Below are 26,035 nucleotides of genomic sequence, written 5' to 3' on the forward strand. Positions count from 1 at the left end.
AGAGAAACTGGAGTGAAGATACCGTGGTTAATGTTTTACCACTTGTTTTGTGTATAATAGAAAAGAAAGACATTCGATCGATGAAGCGGAGCAGAGCTCTCATGGTTGATTCGAAGCTACCGCCGGTTTAGTGAGTCACAAGAAAAGTGTTCCATTATTTAGAATCACTACTGTGTGAATATTATCTCTCGTCTATCGATTAAAGTTGGAGGCCCAACAGAATCTTTTTTCACTTTTTTTCACAGCTTAACCGTATCACTACTGCAATTTACGTACAGTAGAATATTATCATCATGGCATTGGCTCGGATCCTGGTGCATAGTGTACTACAGTATAGTGTCGCCCAGTTTATGTCGGCCTTCGGAAACACCGGCCACCTTTGGTTAGCCAGTCAAATCCTAAACAAATGTTCTTCAAAACTGTTTACATTCATCATAACAATATGTTCCGTCATGTTCAGGTTACCTAGCTATTGCACCTCAAAAAACACCACAGTAAAACTATTCTAGTTAGGTGAACCTCTGCAGCCAATTTTTATTGGCACTGATGTCTTGAAAAATATTATTTCCGCTCTTATAGACATATTGATAACCAACTTAACCAAAGCCTTGGCTTCAAGATTTATGCAGTCCATCAATCCATTTATCCATTCACCCATTCCAGCAAGCGCTGAGCCGTACGTCATCGTCGCCGCCATATTGGATGAAATTTAAGTTAATTCCTCTCATTTATACCTTCACGCACCCACTAATATAATTGGGAAACAGGAAAAAATAAAAATCACATTGTACAAAACAAAAACAATCACATTGTTTTTGATGCCTAACTGTTTCCCAAGTATATGAGTGCGTGTGTCAATGTATAAACGATAGGAATTAACTTAAAGTTATTTGTAGAAAGCCGCTTTATAAAAATAAGTACATTTACTTGTACTGTACTCATTTACAGCGCCGCCTTAACACATCCAATATGGCGGCGACGTTGACGTATCGCAGCAGTGGACAAACCCACTCGATGCGTAGTCTATCCAGGAGCAAGCCTGAGCGTGGAGAAGAGTTAGAGGAAGTGCGTTGGCAGGAGTGCTGTTAACCATAGATATGTATGTCGTTCACATGCATTACTGGCAATCTTTGTAGTCTGTTTAATAAATAATCTACAGGGTGTTTTTGTGGAACTGTTTTCCGTCAGTTTCCAATTATCGATATGATCGACCATCGATTTCTTTGTGGCTGACCAAATGCAATCGATGCCCAATAAACCGATCGGCTAGTGAGAAAGCTGTTTCACTGCACGTTCGGTACAGTTCTTTCATATTGCAGTGTCGCATAGATTTTTTGCGATGCATAGTTGTTAAATAACATGTTGGCATGGACAGCGACTTGGGTTTCTCTTCTCGTCGGTCACCTATAGTGTGTTTACACGGCTGTGTGGCATCCAGCCAGCAACTCGCTTCGACAGTAGGACTAGGTGAGTGGATATTTGTTACGGAGCCCCGGAGGGGACATGGAGAAAAAAAAATATGATGGGTAAAAAAAAAACTACGTAAAATAATTATGGTAATTATGGTGATTTTGTGAGTTCATTTGTCTGGGGAAACGATGCTATCATCAATGCACAAGCTAACTAACAGCATTAACTTATACATAACCAGTTATTTAGCTTGTCGAAGAGAACACCTGTTGTATTTTTAAATCATAAACAAGATAAAAAAGTGCAATAATAAAAAAAACACATGAAAAATTATCCCTCTCATTTTAGTCTTCAAGTAAACACAGACAACTTACATTTAAACACTGTGCAAAAGTCATCGAAGTAGAAAAGCCATTCGATTTGTTGTTTTTGCTGTACTTAAATGGACACAAAACTAGAATAGACCTCCGCCAAGGCCAAACTTAACAACACTGAAAAAAACAAAACAATGGTGGAGTAGGGCTGCACATTCTGTAAAAATGAATGCATGAAAGTGAATCACGATATTTTTGCTTAGAATTGATATTGCGATTTTTCTGGGATTTTTATTTTTTTTACACACATGCACACACAAACACACCATGTTCAAAGAAATTTGCAGTGGTCCGTCTGTCCTTCTTCATGGGAGGTCCCGGAAGGACGTTTGACAGGGGTCTTTTGTGATACAAATAAGTATAATGACAGAAAATAATCCATCAAAAATCCATCCAGTCAAAACAAAACAGTGCCATCCAGCCCTGGCCTGCGAGGCTTGCTCCGGGACGGTGAGAGTGAGGTGGACGTGTCGAGCATCATGCCAACAACAGCGCAATGTGCGTCCTTGAGTAAAATGGCAGCCATTGTTTGATATACAGCTTGTTAATAAAAAATGTTGTCATTTAGGAATTGTGTGTTATTTCATAGCACAACAAAACAAAAATGGAAAATGAAAGAGAAAGTTTCACACGCTGCCCTGACACTCACAAATAAAGGCCGTGCATGGTAAATAAATGTTGCTATTGATGACATACTTGTTATATGCAATGAAAAACTGTTTTATTTTTTCTTTTATAAAATGTCCAAAGAAAAGCGAGAAACGGAGCATCGAGGACATATTAGCTCTGTGTCTTGTGAACTTAATCCCCAGAATTATTTAATTGACAACCTGATGTTTGCTATGATTAATATTAATATAATCGCACACATAATATTATCATGGTTAAAAAAACCCCAAAATGATTACATATTCAAACGCTGCGTTGTGTTTTTCATGTCTCTTTTAGTTGGGATGCTATACGCTGGTGTGTAATGGTGTTTATGACAAAGTTATAAGTCAATAACGGCGTGATGTTTTCATGCGATGATGGATAAATCATCACTGGCTTCCATTGCGTGTTTATTTCTAACACATGATTTCACCTCATGACTTAAAATGTGCGTCGCCCTTTTGCCATGTCTCCAAAAAGTGTGTAAGCCAACTAGAAAGGTAGCGTAGCGGTGCGCACAATCTCACGTCAAGAGTTGTGTTTTTATAGGTACCATACTTGCCGTGGAAAACGGCATACGCAACTTTTCGGCCCCAAGCTTTGTAGATGAGGCCCCTGGTCTGCCACATAATAAGAGGACATGGCAGGAGGGATCAGTGTTGCCAATGTAGCAACTTTTATAGCAACGACTGAGTGAGTATTCAGAGTCATCGAGATACTCTTCTTCAAAAACACGACTAGTGACAAATCTAGACACTTTTTCTGGTGTTATTGGAAACTCTGACATGAAAGCAGGTATCGTTTGTCTCAGCTAAGAGTGGAGTGGACCCCTCAGTCCCCTCACGTGCCACTGCTCTATGAAGTTTGGTTGAAATGGTTTTGTATTTTTACTGTAATCCTGCTAATTGCATCTATCTGATATACAGTATATACAGTATATATATATATATATATATATATTTATTTATTTTTTTTTACTGTTTTTCCATGTCAAAATCACTGCTCTGAAGAACAATAAAGCTTGTGGTGACCTAAGACGTTTGCACAGTACTGTACACCTTTGCAATCATGTTTGGTAGACATGACAAAGAAAGGAAACCACATGTGTGACTATATAGCAACAATGGAATCTTCAGACTTAGCAGCAAATCACATACAAGCATAGCTTTGTCTATTTATCCAGATGTTCTGAAGCGTGGCGGCAATGCTGCAGATGCTGCGGTTGCCATAGCAGCAGCGCTGGCAGTTACAGAGCCGGGCAGCACTGGTCTTGGTGGTGACGCCTTCTGCTTGTTCTTCAACGGCAACACTGGAGAGATCAGAGGAATAAATGGCAGGTAGATGCTTTGCTTTGCTTTTTGGTCTTGTCGTCATATGGACTGAAAACATACCCTTCTTTTTGTTTTCCTAGTGGTCGTACGCCCAAACGCCTGACTCTGGACTTCCTCAAAGACAGAGGATACAGTGCTGAGGCCCCGCCTCCAGAAACTGATGCTCTGAATGTTACAGTTCCCGGGGCACCTGCATGCTGGTGTGATACTGTGCAGCTGTTTGGTAGCCACAAGGTATGACTGTTTACTAGCCTATTTGTATGAAATCATTTTAACCTAATTTACATCACAAATAGGCCTGTTTTACGATAAACAATAAATCAATTAACGGCATGATAAAATAAAAAAAATTAAAAAAGATAATTTTGCCGGCCTTCATATATTGACATGTGCATGCGTGTTTGATTTCCTCCTCTCTAAACCAAACAGGTCATTGTGATGAGAAGGAACACTTTTGTGGGGAAGTATTTCCCCGGCGGACCGCTCAATCGTGGCGGAATGTCATCACAAACTAACCCCCCCGTCCCGAAACACCAGCAAAAGTTTTTTTTTTGTCAGTATTCAGGCAATAATGAAAATGATAAATATTGCGATTGATTGTGATTTTTATTTAGTGCAATTTTTGCTAAAATAGTTTTATTTTCATTGGCGTTTTTTGTCTTTTTTGTTCAATTTAAAATAATGTTTGTTCAATTTGTTTAATTTAGAAACTCTCGACATTCCATTTACAATGTTAAATGCTCTTGACAAATTAAATTTGATTTCTTTTGCGTTATTATGCCATGTATTATCATTATATTAGTAAAAAAATGGTCTCAAAATAATGTTGACAATAATATTGTTTATCGGCAATAATTTGTAGGACATTAATCATCACGACAGGCCTAATCACAAACACAAACACGTGCACCACAGACACATTCAAATAAAGTGTTTACTGACGTTAGACGGAGAACGTGGCGCTCTGACATCGGGCTTTCAAGTTTCCTTTCATTTATTTAGTCAAATCACCCCGAAATAATCCATTGCAGATTAATGGAAATCCTTATAATGTTGACAAGACTTTAGAATTGAGGTACTTCTCTTTTATGCTCACATTTTGTGCTCTTTATGATAGTCATGTCTTATTTCAAGTGGTAAAACGCTTTCTGCATAATTACGTTCACAAACGTTATTTGTTTTATGCCCAAAATATAAACTTATATCTACTTGATGTTCAACATGAAACATTTTGTTAAATGTGAGTATGTTAATGATTCCTATACATTAATTTGTTGTGGCGGCCGGCCGCAAATAAATTTGGTATACATCATAATGGGCTGTTTGTGTAGCTTGTCGTCACTCTGTACAGCTGACGGCATCGTACCTGTGCTTCTTAACATACTGTACTTTATACGCAGCAGGTCCGCCAGAGAATAAGAAGACGTAGCAGGAGGGAATTCAGTGATGCCTGCTTAACAACTTAGTGACTCAAAAAATCACTAGCTACAAAGTTATCTACTTTTTCTGGTCTTATTGGACACTTTTGGAGACTGTAACATGAAAGAACATATTGCTCTTCGAGCCCTGCCTTGCACGCTCTCCGGGCGATATTTCTTTTCAAAACAATGACTCATACGTCCTGCTTCGTATGGTTTCCTGTGAGGTAATAAGCATGTGTTTCCTTTTCCTGTTTCCCCTAGCTGTCCTTCCAGGAGGTGCTCACTGGAGCAGTGGAATTGGCCGAGGTGGGGTTTCCTGTTGCTGAAGTTACAGCTCACTTCTGGGCACAGTCAGTGGCTGAGCTTCGAGATGCAGGGAAGGAACTTGGTGGAGACCTGCTGATTGACGGTCATCCTCCCAAGCATGGAGAAGTATTCAGGAACCCTTTCCTTGCCCAAACTCTTAAGGTAAATCAAAAAGTAAAAAACAATAGCAAGCTTTTTTTTCATTGTCACTTTTAAAACGTGTTTGCTTACATGGATGATGTAATGGTTCCGACTTCCACGCATTGTTGACTGTCCCACAACATTCAGAGTCTTAATGAATATAGGATGAATCTTGTCCACCCCGGAGAGTTTTCTGACATCAGACACCTCAACCATATACACAAAATAAAATAGTTGGTACTATTCTGGAAAAGAATGAAAAACACAAGACGACTTGAAGAACTTGAAACTGGCAAAAGTAATAAGTACAAATGGACTGAAAATTCATCCATCCATCCATCTTCTTCCACTTATCTGAGATCGGGTCACGGGGGCAGCAGCCTAAACAGGGAATCCCACACTTCACCTCTCCCCAGCTACTTCATCCAGCTCCTCTTGGCAGATCCCGAGGCGTCCCCATGCCAGTTGAGAGACAGTCTCTCCAACGTGTCCTGGGGCTTCCCTGAGGCCTCCTACCGGTCGCACGTGCCCTGAACACCTCTCCAGGGAGGCATCCTAACCAGATGCCCGAGCCACCTCATCTGGCTCCTCTCAATGTGGAGGAGCAGGGGTTCTACTCCGAGTTTCTCCCGGATGACAGTGCTTCTCACCCTATCTACTGTATAAGGGAGAGAGAGCCCAGCCACCCGAAAGGCAAAAACTCATTTCGGCTGCTTGTACCCACAGTCTTGTCCTTTCGGTGACCATAGGTGAGGGTAGGAACGTTGATCGACCAGTAAATTGAGAGCTTTGCCTTTCGGCTCAGCTCCCTCTTCAACACAACGGACCGATGCAGAGTCCGCATCACTGCAGACGCCGCACCGATCCACCTGTTGTTCTCGTGTTCAATCCTTCCCTCACTTGAGAACAAGGCCCCGGGACAGGATCTCACTCCCAACCTGGAGATGGCACTCTTCCCTGGCGAGAACCATGGCTGAAAATTAGCTAAAGAAAATCAAACATTGATGTCCTTTGGGGAGATGAGACAAAACATTTTGGCGAGTCACATCACTTCTATGTTTACAGATGCAAAAATAAAGCATACAAAGGAAAGGACACTGTACGCACTGTGAAACATGAAGGAGGCTGCATCCGGCGTCGTGAGTATGTGCGGTGTAATTTAAAAGACTATCTCGGCATTCTGGAGCACAATGTGTTGCTCAGTGTCGTAAAGCTTGGTGTCAGTCAAAACAAGGTCATAGCCCAAAACACACAGCAAAAACCACCCAAGGAGAAAACATCAGATAGTGAAGTGGTTTTGGGCCTTGACCTTGACCTTGCAGTCTGGCCAAGGAACCCTCCAAACCTGAGACAGGTGAAGCAGTTTTTTTACAAGAAGTGGGCTAAAATACCTGTGGACAGGTGTGAAAATCTTGTTGGGAGTTACAGGAATTGCTTGATTACAGTGATTGCCTCAAAACGATGTGCAACACAATATTGAATTAAGAGTGCCATAATTAAAAAAAAAAAAAGATTTTCATGAGTTTAATACGTTTTCATTTATTTTTAAGTGTATTAAGTAATGAAGTACGTTATTTCAGTGACCATTGTGTGTTTTTCTCTCTTGGAAGGGTACCAACAAGTTTGCCTATGTGTGTGTCAGTGTATCAGACAGTTATTAGTCATGTGATAATATGGGAACACTCCCCCGGACAACACACTTTGCACACACACACACACACACACAATCACCCACCGGTCATCCTAACATATGAAACAATGGCGGTGACCTCAGTGTCATTGATGGAAGGTTTCCATGGCATCAGTTATTATTAGTCATTCCTCAGTGCTGATGGTGTAGCTCTTTGAAGTACTACCAGACTTTTCTCACACACCTTCCTGGTAAATACATTGATCGATTCAACGGCGGCACGGCCAAGAATTTGGCCTATAACAAGCGGTCCCACATTCGATTCTCTCCGGCTGTCATAGGGGCACGGGTGTGGGAGTGAATCCCCTCAACCCCACTCCACACCCATTTGCTACTGTCTACTAATAAAATTAGTCACAAATGGTGTGTGCTTGGACAGGTCACTCTTATAAAATGCAGGGGTCACATGTCTTGGGACCATTAAAATAAGATTATTTGTGTTCCACACATACAATGTGTAATGCAGGGTTCAAAAGAGTGCTTATACTAAATGAACACTTCGGTAACTATAGTCCCAGTGGGACTTTAAAGAATAGGCTCCTTTTTCATGTTAATTTCTTACAGCTGTCATTTTTTAACCAATACTATATTCTTAAAAAATGACGGTGATTAACAAAACTAGTCATCTAGTATTTTACACAAGGTGACCAAGGTAACTAATGTTAATTGTCAAGTAGGTCCATGTTCATTTTAAAACAGATTTTTTTATCAATATTAGTATAAAAGTATTTTTAATGAATGTACAGCTGGGAGCTGGGGTCAAAGATCATAGCTGTGTACATTTTTTTTATATGCCCTCGGTTAGAAACTTTCGACACATTTGTCATTTGGGTTATGTTATGCTATGCATGGTACAATATGTCACCAGGAGTTTGGGGAGCGTGGAAAGAAAGCAATCTACCAAGGCAGAGTGGCTCAAGCCATTGTTGACATCATCGCCCAGCATGGAGGCGTCATGACCTTGGATGACCTCAGTAGCCATGACAGTGAGTTGGTCACTCCCATCAGCACAGAGTACAAGGTGAGTTTAAACTTAAAGTTGAATGTTGCATCTCTGCTTGGATAACATGGCCAGCAGAGTAATTGAGTCCATTGTGTGCTAAGGGTGTGTGTCTATGGGAGCCTCCTCCCAACAGTCAAGGATTGGCTGCTCTGCTGCTGCTTAACATCCTGGAGAACTTCCCTCTCAAAGGTAACCATAAATATTATATGTTAGTGAGGTGAATTTACTCCTAAATACTTGTTGGACTTTCATCTAACACCCTAGTTAGGATAATCTGACCAGAAGTTGAAAAAATAATTGCAAAAAGGAGTGACTTTTGCAGGAGATTGGGCAAACTATGGGGATCGACTCATACACCAAAGGGCTTCCCTTCTTCCCCCTTACAACTTTGTTTATTTTCCAATTTGTACCGATTAGAATTTACATATTTGTTTATACATTTTGTTTAAAGTTGTTGTTATATTTATTTTGATCTGTTTTTTGACAACAGAGAAACCAGTTATTTTAAAAGGGACTGGTTCACTTTCGATATCCATTACAGATACTATAGGCGTGCAACCACCACACATCCCCACCCAATGAGAGTTAAGTCGAGCAGCGCGTGTCAGTGGGCCAAAGGCCTCGTGCTATCAGCCCATTGTCCAGTGCAGCTCTTAAGTGGGGAGTGAGGTTTACGTAACATACTATCGCACATCCACACTAGCTGGCATGCGTTGCAGATGTAAATGAATACTATACAGTGGAACCTCTAAAGTCAGATTGGTTTCCAAGTTGTCTTAAGTATAAAACAATTGCTACCAATAGGAAAACATGTTCATTAATTTGTTCTTGTCTCCAATTAAACTGTTATTAACTGAAAATAAGATTTCCTAACATTCTTAACTGTAAGCATACAAGTATAGAGAGAGTTTACAGTACAAGTTACAGTATAAGAAAACTAACTAAAACTAAGCTAAAGTAAAACTACTTACCCTTGAAGATACCTGATGGACTCATAGAGAGAAAAACTAGAAGAGATCTGGTCTCTTTCATGCTAGTAATTAGCTACTATGCAGTCATCCCTCGTTTAGCGCTGTTAATTGGTTCCAGATCCGTCAGCGATAAGTGAATTTCCGCAAAGTAAGATTCAATATTAACAAATTGAATATTTTTATAATTAGAGCATAGAATACTGTACCTGTTTATGACTTTCTAAATAAGATTTTTGTCGTTCTTCGAGCCCTGTAGACATGAAATAGCACCCTTATAGTCACCTGTACACTCCTATTATTTATTATTTACAACACATTTCTCAGCTGTAATGTGCAGGCTCCAGGATCATTGCAGGCCCACAACAGACGGCCGCCGCTTTAAACATAGCATGCTACTGAACTAAGTAGTTAGTGTCGATGTTTATTTATTCTAAACTTAAGAATGGGTTTCAAACGAAATGGGAAAGAAGGACAAAGTAAGAAGCCAAAAACTTACCACTTCCACACGGAATGGGAGAACTTATTTTCACTATGTCATGGTGGACATGCCATGGTGGACTCCATGCAGTGTGAAGGTAATGCAATCTAATGTCATGTCTCATCAATGTAACATTACTGCTGCCTGGTGACCAGAACACTACATATAACTTGTCTTTCAACATTTTTTGACTAATAATAGTCCATAGTCAACCACCAAACAACGGTCATTTATTAATTAATTAATTTTCAAAAAACTGTGATAGAGTGCGGGAGCGATGTTCAAACCACAATGCAACGAGGGATGACTGTACCGTACATGCAGCTACATACTATTTATGTTAGCATCTGGTGGGCACTCAGCAATCAAACCCTTCTAAGTCCCTTTTTTCAGTTTTATGGTCACCATCCATCACGGGTACCGTTTATAATGGATTATAATGGGTTGGATTTATATGGCGCCTTTCAAGAAAGCCAAAACACTTTACAGTGAAAACCCATTATTCATTCACTCTGCAGTCACACACTGGTGGTGTTAATCTACATCTGTTGCCACAGCTGCCCTCGGGAGACTTACTGACGGACTGTTTGGTGGGGTCGTCACAAGAAAACCCACAACAAGCCCAAGAACAAGTGAAAGGCGCTTGTGTAGTTAATCCATCTGATGGTTCAGTGATAAGATTTGCTAATATCGCAACTGATGTCACACATCATGATGGTTTGACCTCCAAGTTTGCGTTTGACTTTAGGTTGAAATCCAGAAATCGGGGTATTTGATGTTGGGGGTTCCACTGTACTTATAGTATTTGTGGCTAAATCAAAAGTTTTTGTTTTAAGAGAGGAAGTACATTATTGAGGTACGGTACCTGTATGTGTTTACAGCCTTTGGCCATAATAGCCCAGACTACATCCATGTTTTGGTGGAGGCTGTTCGCTTGGCACTAACAGATGTTGTGCATTACGTGGGTGACCCAGACCATGTCACCATTCCCGTGCAAACCCTATTGGACAAAAGCTGCAGCCACCAGCGAGCGCAGCTCATCAGCATGGACAGGTACGTCTTCCTGAGGGCGTCGGTTTCTGTTGGTGCCAGTGTGTGCCAGTCGCACTCTGTTGACTTTAGATAGGAGTAGAGACATTCACTTCCCCTCGATGCGTTGTCTCTCCTTTACTGCTCTGTCAGCTTTGCATGTGTTTGTGTATTTAGTCTTGGTACACTCAGCACAATAGACTTTGGATCTAAGGGCCTGAGCTATAAAGCAAATATAATACGAAACATGACATTTTACAATAAAACTGACCAATTAACATGTGGTTACATGTAGCAATACACTAACCTTAGTCCAACATGTGTGTGTATATTGTTTTGTGTATTGATGCAGCGCAAGGACAGCCAATTGAGGAACACACATCGAGAACCATAAACAAATCAATAGTTGTTAAAAAGAGAACATGACTCAGATTTAGCGTTATGTTTATATTCTGTGTTTGCTAGGGCCATGGAAGTTGTGGAGCCTGCCCTGCCGACAGGAAGTGACACGGTGTATTTCTGTGTGGTTGACAGTGAGGGGAATGCCTGTTCTTTTGTCAACAGCACATATGATTGCTTTGGGTGTGGGCTTGTGCCAAAGGACTGCGGCTTCTCTCTACAGGTCTGATGGTTTAGAGCAAACTAAACAAAAAAGTCGCAATTTTACCAGACTAAACTTGAAATATGATGAGGAAAAATAACATCATTTTAGTAGCATGAAGTTGAAATATGAAAGAAAAAAGGTATTTTTTTAAAGTCAATATAAAATATTATGAGAGACAATTTTTTTTTGAAAATTAGGTGGAAAAAAGTTACAATGTTATGAGAATAAAGTCAAAAAATTGTGGGGAAAAGAAGTCAAAATTATGTGAAGGAAGTTGAAATAGTTTGAAAATTAAAAAACAAACAACAGCAGAAATGAAAAAAGCTGTAATTTTATGAAAATAAAGTCAAAATATTAGGAGAACAAAAAGTTGGATTCTTATGAGAAAAAGGAAAGGAGGAAAAATAATGTCATTTTAGTAGCGTAGTGTTGAGATATTAAAGAAAAAATATATTTGTCAAAAAGTCATTATGAGAAATAAAACAAAATAAAGTTGTAATTTGGGAAAATTAGGTTGGGATAAAAATAATAATATTATGCGAAAAAAGTAAAAATATCCATCCATCCATCCAACTTCTTCCGCTTATCCGAGATAAGGTCGCGGGGCAGCAGCCTAAGCCAGGAAGCCCAGGCTTCTCTCTCCCCGGGTACTTTGTCCAGCTCCTCCCGGCGGATCCCCAGGTGTTCCCGGGCTAGTTGAGAGACATACTGTAGTCTTTCTAACGTGTCCTGGGTCTTCCCCCAAGGCCTACTAGCGGGCGGACATACCCTGCACACCTCGCCAGGGAGGTGTCCGGGAGGCATCCTGACCAGATGCCTGAGCCACCTCATCTGGCAGCGGTTCTACTCCGAGTTTCTCCCGGATGACAGTTCTTCTCACCTTATCTCTAATTGAGAGCCCAGCCACCCTACGGAGAAAACTCATTTTGGCCTCTTTCACCTGCGATCTTGTCCTTTCGGTCGCTACACAAAGCTCATGACCATGGGTGAGGGCAGGAATGTAGATGGATCAGTAAATCGAGAGCTTTGCCTTTCAGCTCAGATCCCTCTTCACCACAACGGACAGATGCAGCGTCTGCATCACTGCAGAAGCCGCACCAATCCGCCTCTCGATCTCGCGTTCCATCCTTCCCTCTCTCGTGAACAAGACCCGAGGTACTTATACCCCTCCACTTGGGGCAGGATCTCATCATCGACCCGGAGATGGCACTCCCCCTCCACCCTTTTCCGAGCGAGAACCATGGACTCGGACTTGGAGGTGCTGATTCTCATCCCAGCCGCTTCACACTCGGCTGCGAACCGATCCAGTAAGGGTTGAAGGTCACGCTCGATGAAGCCAACAGGACCACATCATCTGCAAAAACAGAGACCGAATCCTGCAGCCACCAAACCAGAACCCCTCAACGCCCTGGCTGCGCCTAGAAATTCTTTCCATAAAAGTAATGAACAGAATCGGTGACAAAGGGCAGCCCTGGCATAGTCCAACCCCCACGGGGAAAGGGTTCGCATTGCCAGCAATGCGAACCAAACTCTGACACCGGTCATACAGGGGACGAACTGCCTGAATTAGGTGGTCCTGTACACCATATTCTTAAAGCACTCCCCGCAGAACCAAACTCTGACACCGGTCATACAGGGAACGAACTGCCTGAATTAGGTGGTCCGGTACCCCGTTTTCTCAAAGCACTCCCTACTGAATTCCTCAAGAACCGCAGTCGACTGCCTTCTCCAAGTCCACAAAACACATGTAGACTGGTTGGGCAAACTCCCATGCACCCTCAAGGACCCTTCCAACTATTGTAGGATCACATCCTCTGGTCCCCGTTCTTAAAAAGGGGGACCATCACCCTGGTCTGCCAATTCAGAGGCACCGGCCCCAACGTCCACGCGATGCAGCAGAGTTGTGTCAACCAAGACATGCTTACAGCATCCAGGGCCTTAAAGAACTCCGGGCGGATCTCTTCACCCCCAGGGCCCTCCCACCGAGGAGTTTTTTTGACCACCTCAGCCCCAGAGATAGAAGAGCCCACCGCGGCACTTCTTCCTCATTGGAAGACGTGTTGGTGGGATTGAGGAGGCATTCTAAGTTGACTGTGCACTGCTTCTCCCTCTGAAACAACCCAAACAAAAATATAACAAGTCCAGTCAAAAATATAATTTACCTAATTACAGTACTGTATGTACAATTCCTAGTTAAGAATTTTATGAAAAGTTAGTCCAATTTACTGAACAGAGGCTTAGATAGTATTAGAAACTAAGAAACTGGCATGCTTTAAGCATTTCCATAATTTAGGATCTATTTTGCATGCTGACATTTGATAACAGTGTTACCTCTGTGTGCATGCAAGTACTGTATTCCACGTGAGATAAGCACACAATAAATGATGGTGATGCACACAGAAAATGCACTACATGGACAAATGTAGTTTTCAACTAAGTAACCATTCAGGGATTATGCTAAAACGTATTTGGTTTGACCTAAATGTATTTTCCTATACAAACACTCCCTAATCTTAGAAATAGAAAGTTGTATAAGAGTGCAAGCTGGTATAGTTGCAAAAGGTAGACAGACATATTATTTTCTACTCGTTGTAATGGTTTTGTCTATATAAAATGTCACATTTGAATGTATGCGCTTTCTGGTGATTATAATAGTTTAATCAAATCTCTTCTTCTGCCCTCATAGAATCGTGGCGCCTTCTTCTCTCTTCATCATAACAGTGTTAATTGTGTGGCTGGGGCAAAACGTCCTTTTCATACCATCATACCTGCGCTCGTCACTGACTGTGCGACTGACTCCCAAAAACCACGCCTCCTTGCCTCCTTGGGAGTGATGGGTGGTATGATGCAATCGCAAGGACACATTCAGGTATACAGTAACGAAGAACTGACTAATTTGGATCACAAAAATACACATTTAAATAAAGTCTGTAAGATATGCCAATGAAGCTAAATCTTATCAGTTTTAATGTGACTGTCTCAGCTCGCTTTGTGGAATATAATGGGCAGCCTTAGGCCTATGTATGCAGCCAGTCAGCAGAAATGACTTTTATATTAGTAGCCTATGTGTGCAGTTGAAAAGTAAGACTTTTTTGAGCAGCTGTTAAGGCCAGAGAAACTATAAGGCCCATGCCTTCATCAAACAACACTGTTTCTTGGCACGTCATTGACATATGGCGGAAGATGTTTAAAACAGCTACTACAGTAGGAGCCAGTGAATTTTACACCAGCGTGGGACGTCCTGGTGTATGTGCGTACATTCATGAAGGAACTATAAAGGTGGACAAGCTCTTTCCTTTATAAAAATCTATTAGATAATCATGTAATAATAAGTGAAATATATCAGACTAAGATGTTTCATTGTGTAGTTATTGTGATTCAGGAGTGGGGGGTGGGGGTGGGGGTGGGGGGGGGGGGGCTCAAATGTCTGAAGGTGTACGGGACTGTGAAAAGTTTGGGAACCACTGTGTTAGAGAACAGCATTTCATGAAATAAGCTCTATCTAGTCACTGAACCTTATGTAGAGTAAGGTGTTAAGGAGTAAGATGTACTTTTAGGCACTAGTGTTGTTTTAAGATTAGGACCCATTCTTTTTTGTGTGTGTTTAGGTTTTGTTGAACTTGTTGGAGTTTGGGATGAATCCACAGCAAGCCCTCGATTCACCTCGAGTCTTTGTGCAGCACGACCGCAAAAGTACAGAACTACCTTCCATCCATTTTGAAACACATCTGGCTTTGTTTCATTCTGTTGTTGTAACATTTAATGTGTGTCTTTCTGCATAGAGAATCAGTGGTTAGTTAATCTTGAGGAAGGCATCAAGCCTGAGGTGGCTGAGGCTCTAAGAAGACGAGGTCATAAAGTCAACTGGCCAGTCACAGGTACTGTTTGTCTTTTACTGCATTTTCTTAGTGTTTTTGCACCTGTATTGTTGTTAGCAATACATTTAAGGAGCCCCCTTTCACCCCCTTATCCATGTATTCATTAGAATTCAAACTAATGAAAAGAACAACTTGTACATTTCATTTCATGATTGATAAAGTTTAAAGTTCTATTTCACATTGTTGTGGCCAATACATATTTTGTGATGCCTCGATCCTAAATATTGGCATGGAAGGTAAAGTGTATATTTTTCAATATTTTTTTTTTTATAGCCATGCTCCCTTTCCTTATGTACAAATGGTATGGTCATTAAGTACACTACCTGAAACCCGAATTAGACTTCAGTTTTGTCACTACGGCAGCCCTTCTGACAGTATCTTGACTGATTTATAGTTCGATGTGGAACGCCACTTTTATTATACATGTTGCTTGGAAACCACGCATATTTAGAGCATGTTCATACAACTGCTCATATTTGCATATTGTACTGTATATTTCTTTGCTGAGACATCCCTGAATTTGCGTCATTGTTTCTTTTGTTTTGGCAGACTTTTTAGGGCTTTCACAGAAAGGAAAACATTGAAATGATGTACTAAAAAAAGCCGAATCACAGCTCTGTGGTCCGCATCGCTGTTGAGTTGCAGTTTTCTTCAAATTTAAATATTAGTCAATGTCAACACAACTGAACACAAAATACAGTTTTTAAATGAAACGTTTTATTATTAAGAGAGGACAAAAAACCCAAACCTAAATGGCCGTGTGTGGAAAAAGTGATTACCCCCCTAAACCTAAAAACTGGTTAGGCCAGCGTTAGCAGCAACAACTGCTGCAATAACTTGCAATGAATCTTTTACAGCCCTGCGGAGGAATTTTGGCCCACTCATCTTCGCAGAATTGTTGTAATTCAGCCGCATTGCAGCGTTTTCCAGCATGAACCGCCTTTTTAAGGTCATGCCACAGCATCTCAATAGGATTCAGGTCAGGACTTTGACTAGGCCACTCCAAAGTCTTCATTTAGTTTTTCGTCAACCGCTCAGAGGTGGACTTGCTGGTGTGTTTTGGATCATTGTCCTGCTTCTGAACCCAGGGTTGGTTTGAGCTTGAGGTCACAAACAGATGGCCGGACATTCTCCTTCAGGATTTTTTGGTAGACAGCAAGTCTCTGGGGTCCTGGAGCAGCAAAACAGCCCCAGACCATCACACTACTACCATCGTATTTTACTGTTGATATGATGTTCTTTCTCTGAAATGCGGTGTTACTTTTATGCCAGATGTAATGGCACACACCTTCCAAAAAGTTCAACTTTTGTCTTGTCAAACCTCCAGAGTATTTTCCTAAAGGTCTTTGGGCTCATAAGACCACCCTTAATGTTCTTTTTGTTCAGCAGTAGTTTTCATCTTGGAAGTCTTCCATACAGGCTGGTTTTGGCCAGTGTTTTTCTTATGGTGGAGGCATGAACACTGACATAAACTGAGGAAAGTGAGGCTTGCAGTTCTTTGGATGTTGTGAGGTCTTTTGTGACCTCTTGGATGAGTCTTTGCTGCGCTCTTGGGGTAGTTTTGGTTGGCTGGCCACTTCTGGGAAGGTTCACCACTATTCCATGTTTTTGCCATTTGTGAATAATGACTGCCACAGTGGTTCGCTGGAGTCCCAAAGCTTTAGAAATGGCTTTATAACATTTTCCAGACTGATAGATCTCAATTACTTTCTTTCTGGCGGTGGGGCAATGGAGGGGCCATCACTTTTTCACACAGGGCAATGCAGGTTTGGATTTTTTTTCTCCCTTAATAATAAAAAGTTTCATTTAAAAACTACATTTTGTGGTCAATTGCGTTGTCACTGACTTATATTTAAATTTGTTTGATGATCTGAAACATTTAAGTGTGACAAACATGTAAAAAAGAAAAAGCAGGAAGGGGCAAACACTTTTTTTATTTAGGGATTAAACCTGGATTAGTCTGTTAGTTTGTGCCACTATTGAACAATGGCGATTGAGGAGAAAGGATTCTGAAGCTCAGTCTAATTTACATAATTACAGCAGTCACTTTTATTGCAAATGTTGATCCAAAATTTTAGGAGAACGTCAAGCTAGCAGGAGGGTTTGAAGGGGGAGGAGCGAGCCACGTGTCAACACTTTTTATGTCATTTTTTACGGGCATATGAATTACTTGTGGTTTTTCGCCATTCATGTGTGGTCTTGGGTAGTAACCCCCACAAATAGTAGGGATCTACCATCTACCATCCGTCTACCATCAACAGTGTTGGGCAAGTACTGCCAAAATGTAACATAGTGTAATTTATATTATCGTTTATATAACTGACAGTTACCGGACACAGACATACAGTACACATTTCTAGTTGGCTGTAATTTACTAGCTCAGTATGTTGGAAAAATATGAAAACTGTGAAAACCTCACCTTTATGATTACTGATGGCGTTTTTTCTCTCCATGAACCCAGGCCACAAGAGGTCTCAGTTTGGGAGGGGACAGATCATCACAGTAGGGGACTGGTGGAACCCATCTGTCAATCACAAAAGTCACGCGACGAAGGTCCTGTGGGCAGGATCAGATCCCCGATCAGATGGATGTGCGCTGGGATACTGAACTGAATTGATCAGAACAAGACCGTAAAGCCTCAAGAGACATCTCAGTAAACAATGACTTTATTCATTCAATAATTGGACCACATATACTGGACATGTATTGGTTTAGGTCAGATACAGATACATTTATAAAGATCGGATCATAGGTGTTATTTGTTGACATATTGTTCTGCAGACTGGGTATGACCACAAACCAGTAGGTTGTGGTTTGATGTTTTTAGTCAGGTCAATTTACAAAATTAGATTTAAATGTGGCTAAATTGATTTATAGGTCGCCTTTCTACAGTATTACTGCACAGAGCAACTGTATGTTTATATTGCTTAAAATGCAAACCCATACATGAAATGGAAACTATTAAAATTGAAAGGCAGGGAAACCATAAAGTGTTAGCTTATTTTGTAATGCTGTTTATTTGATTCACACTAGTCTAATTATTTTTTTATGTGTGGTCAGATTTTATCAATGGTTATTCAGTGTGTTGAAATGTTCAGAATGGAGCACCACTATTGGGCTCAAATTGTCAACTTTGTTCACAAATAAATAACTAAGGAACAGCTTCTCTTGTCAGATTTCCCCAGAGAAAAACTGCAGCATCTTGATGTTCCTGTAGATCCATGTCAAAGGGGACCCATTTTCAGGCCTTTGTATTGAGTTCTGGACTCCTACAGAGCAGCTACACATGATAACCCGCACAGAAAGCTTTCTAGATCTTCCAGACTCTGCACCTCTTCATGCAGTCTTTCCTGCCTCCCGTCCAAACAGTCTGTGGAATTTACTCCACCCCGGCCCTCCTCCAGGTAAGCCTCCCGCCGAGCCCACTCTGCTGTGATTGGTCACATTCCCAAGCGTTCCCGAGGACTTCCGGACAGCTGCCAAACCCCTTTTGTTCGATTACTTACACAAAATAAACACAGTTAGGACACTGATGAATTGTTACTTACAGCTTGCTCTTCTGCCTCTTCAACACCACCAAGTAACCTTGGAAAGGCGTCGGACTTCAGCAAGAGTTTAGCAGATAGTCCAGCTTCGTATTGGCCCATGTTCACAAAACAGTCCCGTGTGAAGTGCTGTTGACAGATGAGCATATTTTTCTCTTGCTGGCTGGGAATCAGCAACTCCAACCACATCTGCCTGATGCTTGCCTCGTTAGGAACACTCGAACAAACATTTCCTGGGAGCCATTGCTCGACGTGCTAACACCGTGAACAGAGCGAAGCAGAGCGGGGGTGCTGGGCATGCCAATATATGGAAGTCCGGGTTGCGTTGATGTCAATGGAACTGTAGTGTGTAGAGACGTCCAAAACTGCTTTCAGGGCTGACTTCCAAACCTCGTTATCTGACACGCTGGCATCATTTAACACCAGAATACAACATTGTAACGACATTTATAGGTCAGAAAAGAGGAAAAGCATAATAGGTCCCCTTTAAGAAACATCCTGATTCTCCTCACTGCAGGTTATATAGTTAGGTTATTCTAAAAACAAATATTGATTATTGTTTATCAGCTACTTGTTCTCTAGACACCTCAAACATGTTTGACGTAGTTGCTTTGGACTTTGCTTCATTGTTGATCTTCTTACAGCTCCAAACCCGTAGTGGTACTGAGGTTTTATAAAGAGCCATGTGCACTGTTGCATAATCACCCTAATTAACAATGCTACTTAGATCAGCTTTATAGAGATTGCAGATTTGAGTGTAGTTAACTGGATGTGATACATTCCACTTGGATTATGTATCAGCTGGAAACATGCTGATCCCCTAAAAAGCACAAGCACTCCATCAATGTTCTGCAATCAGACATGGTAATATTATGGCGGTCGTAAAGTGCCCTTTTGCCCTGCAGGGACCTGCTGGGTAACTATGCAACTCTGACTTAGAGGAAAGTACAATCATAATACAAGTGCACCAATGAATGTACTTAATTAGAAATATTGCATTTAAAGGATGTACAGTTAAGAAATGTTCTTTAATTCTGTGGACGTTACAAAACCACTTTTAACATTAAGACATACAAACACACTCACTTTAATGACGAATGCATGATACAAAGGTCATTTGCATCACCTTAGAATTTCCCTTATTAATTCCTTTATAAATAAAATAAAATAAAATAAATATGTCCCTTATTCCCAAATGTAAATATTGACAGATATGATCTGAGGTCTCATTTGTTTGCAAAGTTAGTTGATGTTGCATAATATGCTGACTCAGATGTTTTGTACGACTTTGAGCCATATTTCTCCTAAATATTGTGTAAAAATTCTAAATTGAGGTGCACTTGAGTTTCAATGTCCCATTCTGCTATAAGATATGTGTGTGAAAGACTTAGAACTTAGTAAAGCTACACAAGCACAACGATGCACTGTAATTGCCATTTTGCACACTTAACAGCTTTCCCTTTTGCATGGGAAGAAGTGATTCTGTTTTGGGTCATGCTAACTTGGTATTGTGACATCCCTCACTCAATCCTATTCATTAATCAGAGTACCATTATAGGAGATTGTGGAAAACACACACACACACATGCACACACACACTCTTTGTCTGTGTTTCTCATGAGATTTTTCATACTTCTGACTAAGCTTTGTGCAGCCATTGGTCAACTCACTTCCTGTGCGTGTGTGTATGTGTGTTTCCTGACCCATGTTGCTCAGTAGTAGAAGTGCCTCCACAAGGAAGGATAATACACAAGCTCCCACCACTTGTGCTCGTTTCCTGGCTTCCCAGCCAGCTGCTCTGACCCATCCTTCCCCTCTTCCACTCCTTTCCCATTCGCCTCAGTCCATTCTCCTTTCCTCCTTCTCACATTGCAGTTGTGTGTTTCGGGGGTCTTTTTTCTCTATTTCTTGGGTTGAGAGATGTGTTGTTCAGTGGGTTTTGCCAGGTCTCTGGGCCTGGCTTTGTTGCCTCTGGCCCTCTGCTGTATCGTGGCCAACCTGCTGCTCATGTTTCCTATGGGAGAAATGACATACATCCAGTTGGGCCGCCTGGCCAGCTACACCTGGTACTTTGGAGGACTGGGCGGTGGAGGCCTGCTGGTGAGTAAAAAAAAAACTCAGTTCCTTTAGAAGTGGTTCTTTCATACCAAATGATAAACATGTTCATGACTTTATTCGATAAAGGTCCTAACACGCTGGTACGATGTAAGATTTCCTTCTTGTTCTTCAAACTTTTTTCACTCAAGATTCAGATAGTATTCATTTTCACTCGGTTCACACTCAGTAACTAAGTCATACTACAGAATCACCATCAACATTTGTGCATGCTTGGAGTTGATAATGAATACTAGTACTTCATATTAAAAATCCCTTACTAAACTCAAGTGGCCTTCTGTGATTTCCCCTGCCAATCAGCAAAGAAGAATAATGTTTATTATGAAAAGTGTTCAGTGACATTCTATAATTAATATTCCTGGTCCTCCCTGGGCTTGTGTGGGTTTACTCCAGTTTCCTCCCACAGTCAAAAAACATGCATGTTATGGTGTGAATGATCTGCAAGTGACTGGCAACCAGTCCAGGGTGTAGTCATTCTTTTGCCTTCTGGATAAGGCTCCAGATCACCCTTGACCTATCCAGTGCACCACTGATCCTAGGTAAGCGGTAGAAAATGACTGAATTGAAAACATTAAATAATAAAAATGACACAAGTTTAAATTTAAAGATTTAAATTTCCCGGTATTTCATCTATTGCCTCATAAAGCGTTATTTAAATAAATGTTTCGAATGACAATGAAGCTGACAATGAAACCATTTTTTAAATATTTAAGGCTCGACTGCTTTGACAATGCCAGCTGGCGTTACAATTTTAGAAAATCTTGTTTGCGGTTTGACATTTAATAGTAACAGACTTCATGATTCACTTGTTCATCTGCACACAGGCAAGCCACTTTCTTTGAAACGGAGCTCTGACCCACATTTTCGATAAATGAGGTTCTTTGATGGCATATAAGTGACTTGGCTGCTTGAAAGCATTAGCTGTTCGCCACAGTCTTACAAGTACGACATGGCTATGGGATATTTGCCGAAAATCCATAAAGTAGAACATGCATTCAATTCTTTTTATGTATCTCTCTGTATCTTAAGTAGTGATTTCCCTTGAGCATCGCACGGCCTGCACGTGTTTGTCCCCTGAGAACAGTATAGTTCTGTGTGAACAAACAGTTAATCCTGCTCTCCATGGTGCTCCGCTGGGTTTATGCTCCCACTGAGCGGTTCACTTTGTTTGGGTTTAAGGGTTGAAACAGAGATTATATTTTCCCACGCAAAATTGACCTTGTTGTGCACGAAAGCTTCTTTAATCAAGATTTATGTTTCCTTTTGTGTTGTTGCTACTTTCTTAGGTTAAGATTAGGATTTTGCCGTCTCTTGGCTGGGTCGCTTTTGAAAAAGAGATTCTAAATCTCAATAAGCTTCACCTGGTTAAATAAAGGTTTAATAATTTTTTTTTAAATGATTTCTTTCAGTTGGGGTCAAGAGGCAGTTTGTGTCTCTTTTTAATACATTTATTTACCCAAAATGTTTCCACTTTGTTTGAGATTGGATTGCTTTTTCTTGTATTTGTTATTCTTTTCTTTTACTTGTGTACAATTCAGTATACATAAAAGTAAAAAACAACACAACTATCTTTAGGCCTCTTCCTTTCTCTCTTCTGTACTTTTTCCTGGCCACTGTGGAAGGATCACACATTAATGTATTTGTGTGCATGCGTGTGTTTATGTGCTGGGGTGAAAGAAAGACCTTGGGAACTTCCCTCCCCCTCTTGGTGTGATAACTAACTTCCTGTGACCGATGAAAAAACACAGTGCAAACAAGGGAACATGAAAAGTGTTCGGAAAATAAAAATACAAATAACTATATCCAAGCCTGATCTATTTTGAGTATGTTTTAGGTTGAGTACAGTATAGTCTGGGCCGCCCCTCCCTACACACTTAACACGTGCTGCGTGTAGGGCCCCACGGTCATTGGGGCGGTGCTGTTTTGTACAAGGGGGCACATTCTTGGCAAATGTGCAGAGGATGCTCATCGCTGCCATGCGGCATAGAGAACTAAGTCAGCCCGGGACAGCCCTGACTGTAGTACACTTTTTCTTTAAAGTGAAACATATATACATATTTATATATTTTTAAAAAGCATCTTAATGAACATGTACAATAAATTGTACAACAAAAAGTACATTCTTAGTACTTTGGCAATTCTGAAAACTTTTTTTATTTTTTATTTTAGATGCTCATTCCTGCAGTAACCTTCATCACTTTGGGAAAATGCAGTTGTTGCTGGAATGAGAGCTTGATGGTAAGAAACTCACCAAACAGAACACTACAATTAATTCTTCAGTTTCAATTGCTTATTAAAACGTCAAGACTAAATGCTTTTTGCATGTGCCCCTTTTCTCACAACACAACACAACACAACACACAGTGTTAGAATAGTTGTTGTTTGGCCTGCTATAACACTCTGCCCTTTGGTAGGTGGAATGCTAATGCTAATCCAGCCATGATAATTAAACAAGGGGGCCTTTGTTGGTTAACACGCAACAAAGTAAGCTTGGCACACACAACCCAAGCCACATGCGCAGCTGCTCTGTGTGTGTGTGTGTGTGTGTGTGTGTGTGTGTGTGTGTGTGCGTGTGTATGTGTGTGTGCAGCTGCCACTCTTGTTTATTTCTTGAATATTAAGTCACTCACTTTATAATGATAGAGTGAAAAACATCAGTAATGCAAATATTCGCATCATTTTAATGTTGTGTCTCTTGTCTTGGTTTCCAGATGTGTGGGTCAGTGTTGGCTGCTGTGGTTGGCCTGGTCGGATCTAGCTATTGCTTCGTTATTTCAGGCCTTGCCTTGATGCAGGGTCCCCAGTGCTTCACTTCTCTTGGGTGGTCGTACCCCTTTGCAGATCAGGGAGGCAGGTAGGAAGATCCTGGCGTCGTTTATGACTAGGGGTACACGTCATTCACTTTCACAAGTGTTAACTGTACTTGCGCAAGAGCTGCATCAAAAGTACATGCCTGTTGCGAGAAAACAACTATGCCCTTTAGAAAATTATATTTTCATTTAATTGTCCAGCAGTTTCAGCCGAGTTTACACAGACTTCATGGGCATGAGTGCTATATTAAAATACGTTTGTATTGTTTGCAAAGGTTAAATTAAGGCAACTGTTTGTTGTTTCACCTTTATCCAAAAGGCTTCTTCAGTTCAGAATTTTAAGTGTGGAGTCTCCCTCTTTATGTTTTCAATTGGCGTGCGCCCTGAGAGTGGTCACAAAAAGGTTGTTGTAGTTGTTGCCGGGAGTGGCTGGTGGGCAACCGTCCTGCATAACAATAGGTTGTTCGCTTCCCTGGTGGTAAAAAGAGCTCATTAGTGGCCATTCGTCCCATGGATTGAGACAATATTTGGGGGAGATGTCAAATAGGGAGACTCCACACCTAAAATTTGGAACTGAAGAAGCCTTTTGGATTAAAAGTGAAACGTCTTCAACAAACAAAAGGAGTCCAGTTGCCTGGGTTCAGCCTTTGCGGATTACCATGACCTGGATGACTGAGAATCTACACAGCGTCTTTTCACTTTGTGTTCCTGTATGTCCTGTTTTTCTTATTTTCTCAACTAATTTTCCGTTTCAGGTATCTGCTGCAACCAGAGATGTGGTCCCTGTGCCTCCAGCCGGTCCACATCGTGGAGTGGAACGTGACTCTGCTGTGCGTGCTGTTGGGCCTGGCGGTGTTAGAGTTCATCCTGTGTCTCTTGCAGCTTGGCAACGGTTTAGTCAACGCTGTCTGTCGGCCGTGTTGCTACAAGCAGGAGTACAGTTTGAACGCTTAGACACACTCACAGCAATACATGCATCCGAGTACGCTAATGCTCACGTCTGCACATGGGGTCGCCTGCTCGTCTCCATTTGTGTATGTTTGAGCACAATACACACCCTCATTACGGAGATTTTTACATTACACATTTGCAGTATAAATCCATTAAAACTACGATAATGAAAATGTACTGAGTTGGTTTAGTGCACCAGTGCTTTTTCGTGGTCAATACAGTAGCACCCCTGAGACATTGATTAAGGAAGCAACGGTGTATTCTATTTCTTTCTCTATTATTATAATAATATACTTTATTTTTTATATGCTAAGAAACTAGACGGGAAGAAGAAACTGATGGGGAAAAAAAACACACTTCAATCACCAAACCATTATTTGTTCACTAGTACACTAAAGCTGCTTGCTTTATTATGGTGTCTAAAGTGCAGTCAACATTTTCTTAGTTTTAGTTGAAGTTTATCATCAATGTGCCGGAGGTATTGCTTCTATTCAGTAGCTTTGGTTGGTTGATTTTTTTTTTTGTGTGTGTGTTTGTACATTTGTTCTTATTTTTGAAGTATTATTGTTGTACAATAATGTTTTTCTTCGTCCTCAAAATGCTAGTTCAGTGTTCTTTTGTATATACAATTTAGTGACATATTTTTTATATAATGTATGTTTGCGCTGTCTTGAATAAAAAATATTTCCATTCCGTGTATGTGTGTGTGTGTATGTGTGTGTGTGTGTGATGTAGCAGCCGCTCAGTGTTTTGTAATCAATTTTTGGGTGAGCGTGTAAGTCCAGGAGTTTCCACAGTTACCAAATTGTCCTGCTATTCGGTGATTGAGCACTTACGCAGATGTCGTCCAGTTACTACTACTACTACTACTACTACTACTACTACTACTAAGGCAGGATATTGCCGCGACCCAGTCTCCACATTCCTTGTGTGTTGTGTTAATACGGAACAACTCTCCAGAAAATGGTGATTAAATCCACACTTCAACAGTCAAAGTGTCTCAAGTTTGTCTGTACATTCTATGTATGTTGTGTTACGATGAAATTCATGTTTCTTGCTTGTCTGTCCACAACACTGCCCTCGTATTTGACGACACAGTGGGTTAATTTGAGAGTTCCAATTTAAGCAAGGTTGTCAGCAGCATATTTACTTTTCACTGTCCTTTTAAACCTTATACAGTATTGACAGAAGCAAAAGTCAGCATTGTCGTTAATGATAAACAAATAACCCCAGTGAGAGGGATCTTCCAGCCAAATAATGTTGAAACTTTTAGTTGTGTTTCTATAATCATAGAAACATTTAAGAGAGCGAATAAAGAGTCAAATTA

The 26,035-nt window shown here is 40.9% G+C and overlaps 2 protein-coding genes across 4 annotated transcripts; both read left to right on the forward strand.

Moving 5' to 3' along the window:
- The first annotated feature begins 1,265 nt into the window (after nt 1–1,265).
- Nucleotides 1,266–18,578, forward strand: LOC129188770 (glutathione hydrolase-like YwrD proenzyme). Of its 3 annotated transcripts, none has more exons than XM_054789753.1 (13): nt 1,266–1,467; nt 3,619–3,772; nt 3,847–4,000; nt 5,449–5,655; nt 8,193–8,345; nt 8,429–8,516; nt 10,658–10,829; nt 11,271–11,427; nt 14,096–14,278; nt 15,018–15,102; nt 15,192–15,287; nt 17,749–17,940; nt 18,505–18,578. In XM_054789753.1, the coding sequence occupies exons 1-12, from the start codon at nt 1,368–1,370 to the stop codon at nt 17,892–17,894; spliced, it is 1,695 nt and encodes a 564-aa protein (XP_054645728.1). In that variant the 5' UTR covers nt 1,266–1,367; the 3' UTR covers nt 17,895–17,940; nt 18,505–18,578. The 3 variants fall into 3 exon arrangements, with proteins under 3 accessions (XP_054645728.1, XP_054645727.1, XP_054645726.1); XM_054789752.1 differs by having other exon boundaries at nt 18,463–18,559; XM_054789751.1 differs by lacking the exon at nt 18,505–18,578 and having other exon boundaries at nt 17,749–18,441.
- A 1,921-nt stretch (nt 18,579–20,499) lies between these two features.
- On the forward strand, nt 20,500–25,703 carry tm4sf18 (transmembrane 4 L six family member 18). The gene is made up of 4 exons (XM_054790423.1): nt 20,500–20,932; nt 23,117–23,185; nt 23,659–23,801; nt 24,513–25,703. The coding sequence occupies exons 1-4, from the start codon at nt 20,753–20,755 to the stop codon at nt 24,709–24,711; spliced, it is 591 nt and encodes a 196-aa protein (XP_054646398.1). The 5' UTR covers nt 20,500–20,752; the 3' UTR covers nt 24,712–25,703.
- Nucleotides 25,704–26,035: the final 332 nt, after the last annotated feature.

The sequence above is a fragment of the Dunckerocampus dactyliophorus genome, chromosome 10 (assembly GCF_027744805.1).
Source record: "Dunckerocampus dactyliophorus isolate RoL2022-P2 chromosome 10, RoL_Ddac_1.1, whole genome shotgun sequence".
NCBI lineage: Eukaryota > Metazoa > Chordata > Actinopteri > Syngnathiformes > Syngnathidae > Dunckerocampus > Dunckerocampus dactyliophorus.

Bases quoted from the DNA above. Each gene is read 5' to 3' on its own strand.
- LOC129188770 (XM_054789753.1), top strand. From the start codon at position 1,368: ATGGACAGCGACTTGGGTTTCTCTTCTCGTCGGTCACCTATAGTGTGT. The intron at 1,468-3,618 runs GTGAGTGGATAT...CTATTTATCCAG, and splicing joins CGCTTCGACAGTAGGACTAG to ATGTTCTGAAGCGTGGCGGC. The intron at 11,428-14,095 runs GTCTGATGGTTT...CTGCCCTCATAG, and splicing joins ACTGCGGCTTCTCTCTACAG to AATCGTGGCGCCTTCTTCTC.
- tm4sf18 (XM_054790423.1), top strand. From the start codon at position 20,753: ATGTGTTGTTCAGTGGGTTTTGCCAGGTCTCTGGGCCTGGCTTTGTTG. The intron at 23,186-23,658 runs GTAAGAAACTCA...CTTGGTTTCCAG, and splicing joins GCTGGAATGAGAGCTTGATG to ATGTGTGGGTCAGTGTTGGC. The intron at 23,802-24,512 runs GTAGGAAGATCC...TTTCCGTTTCAG, and splicing joins TTTGCAGATCAGGGAGGCAG to GTATCTGCTGCAACCAGAGA.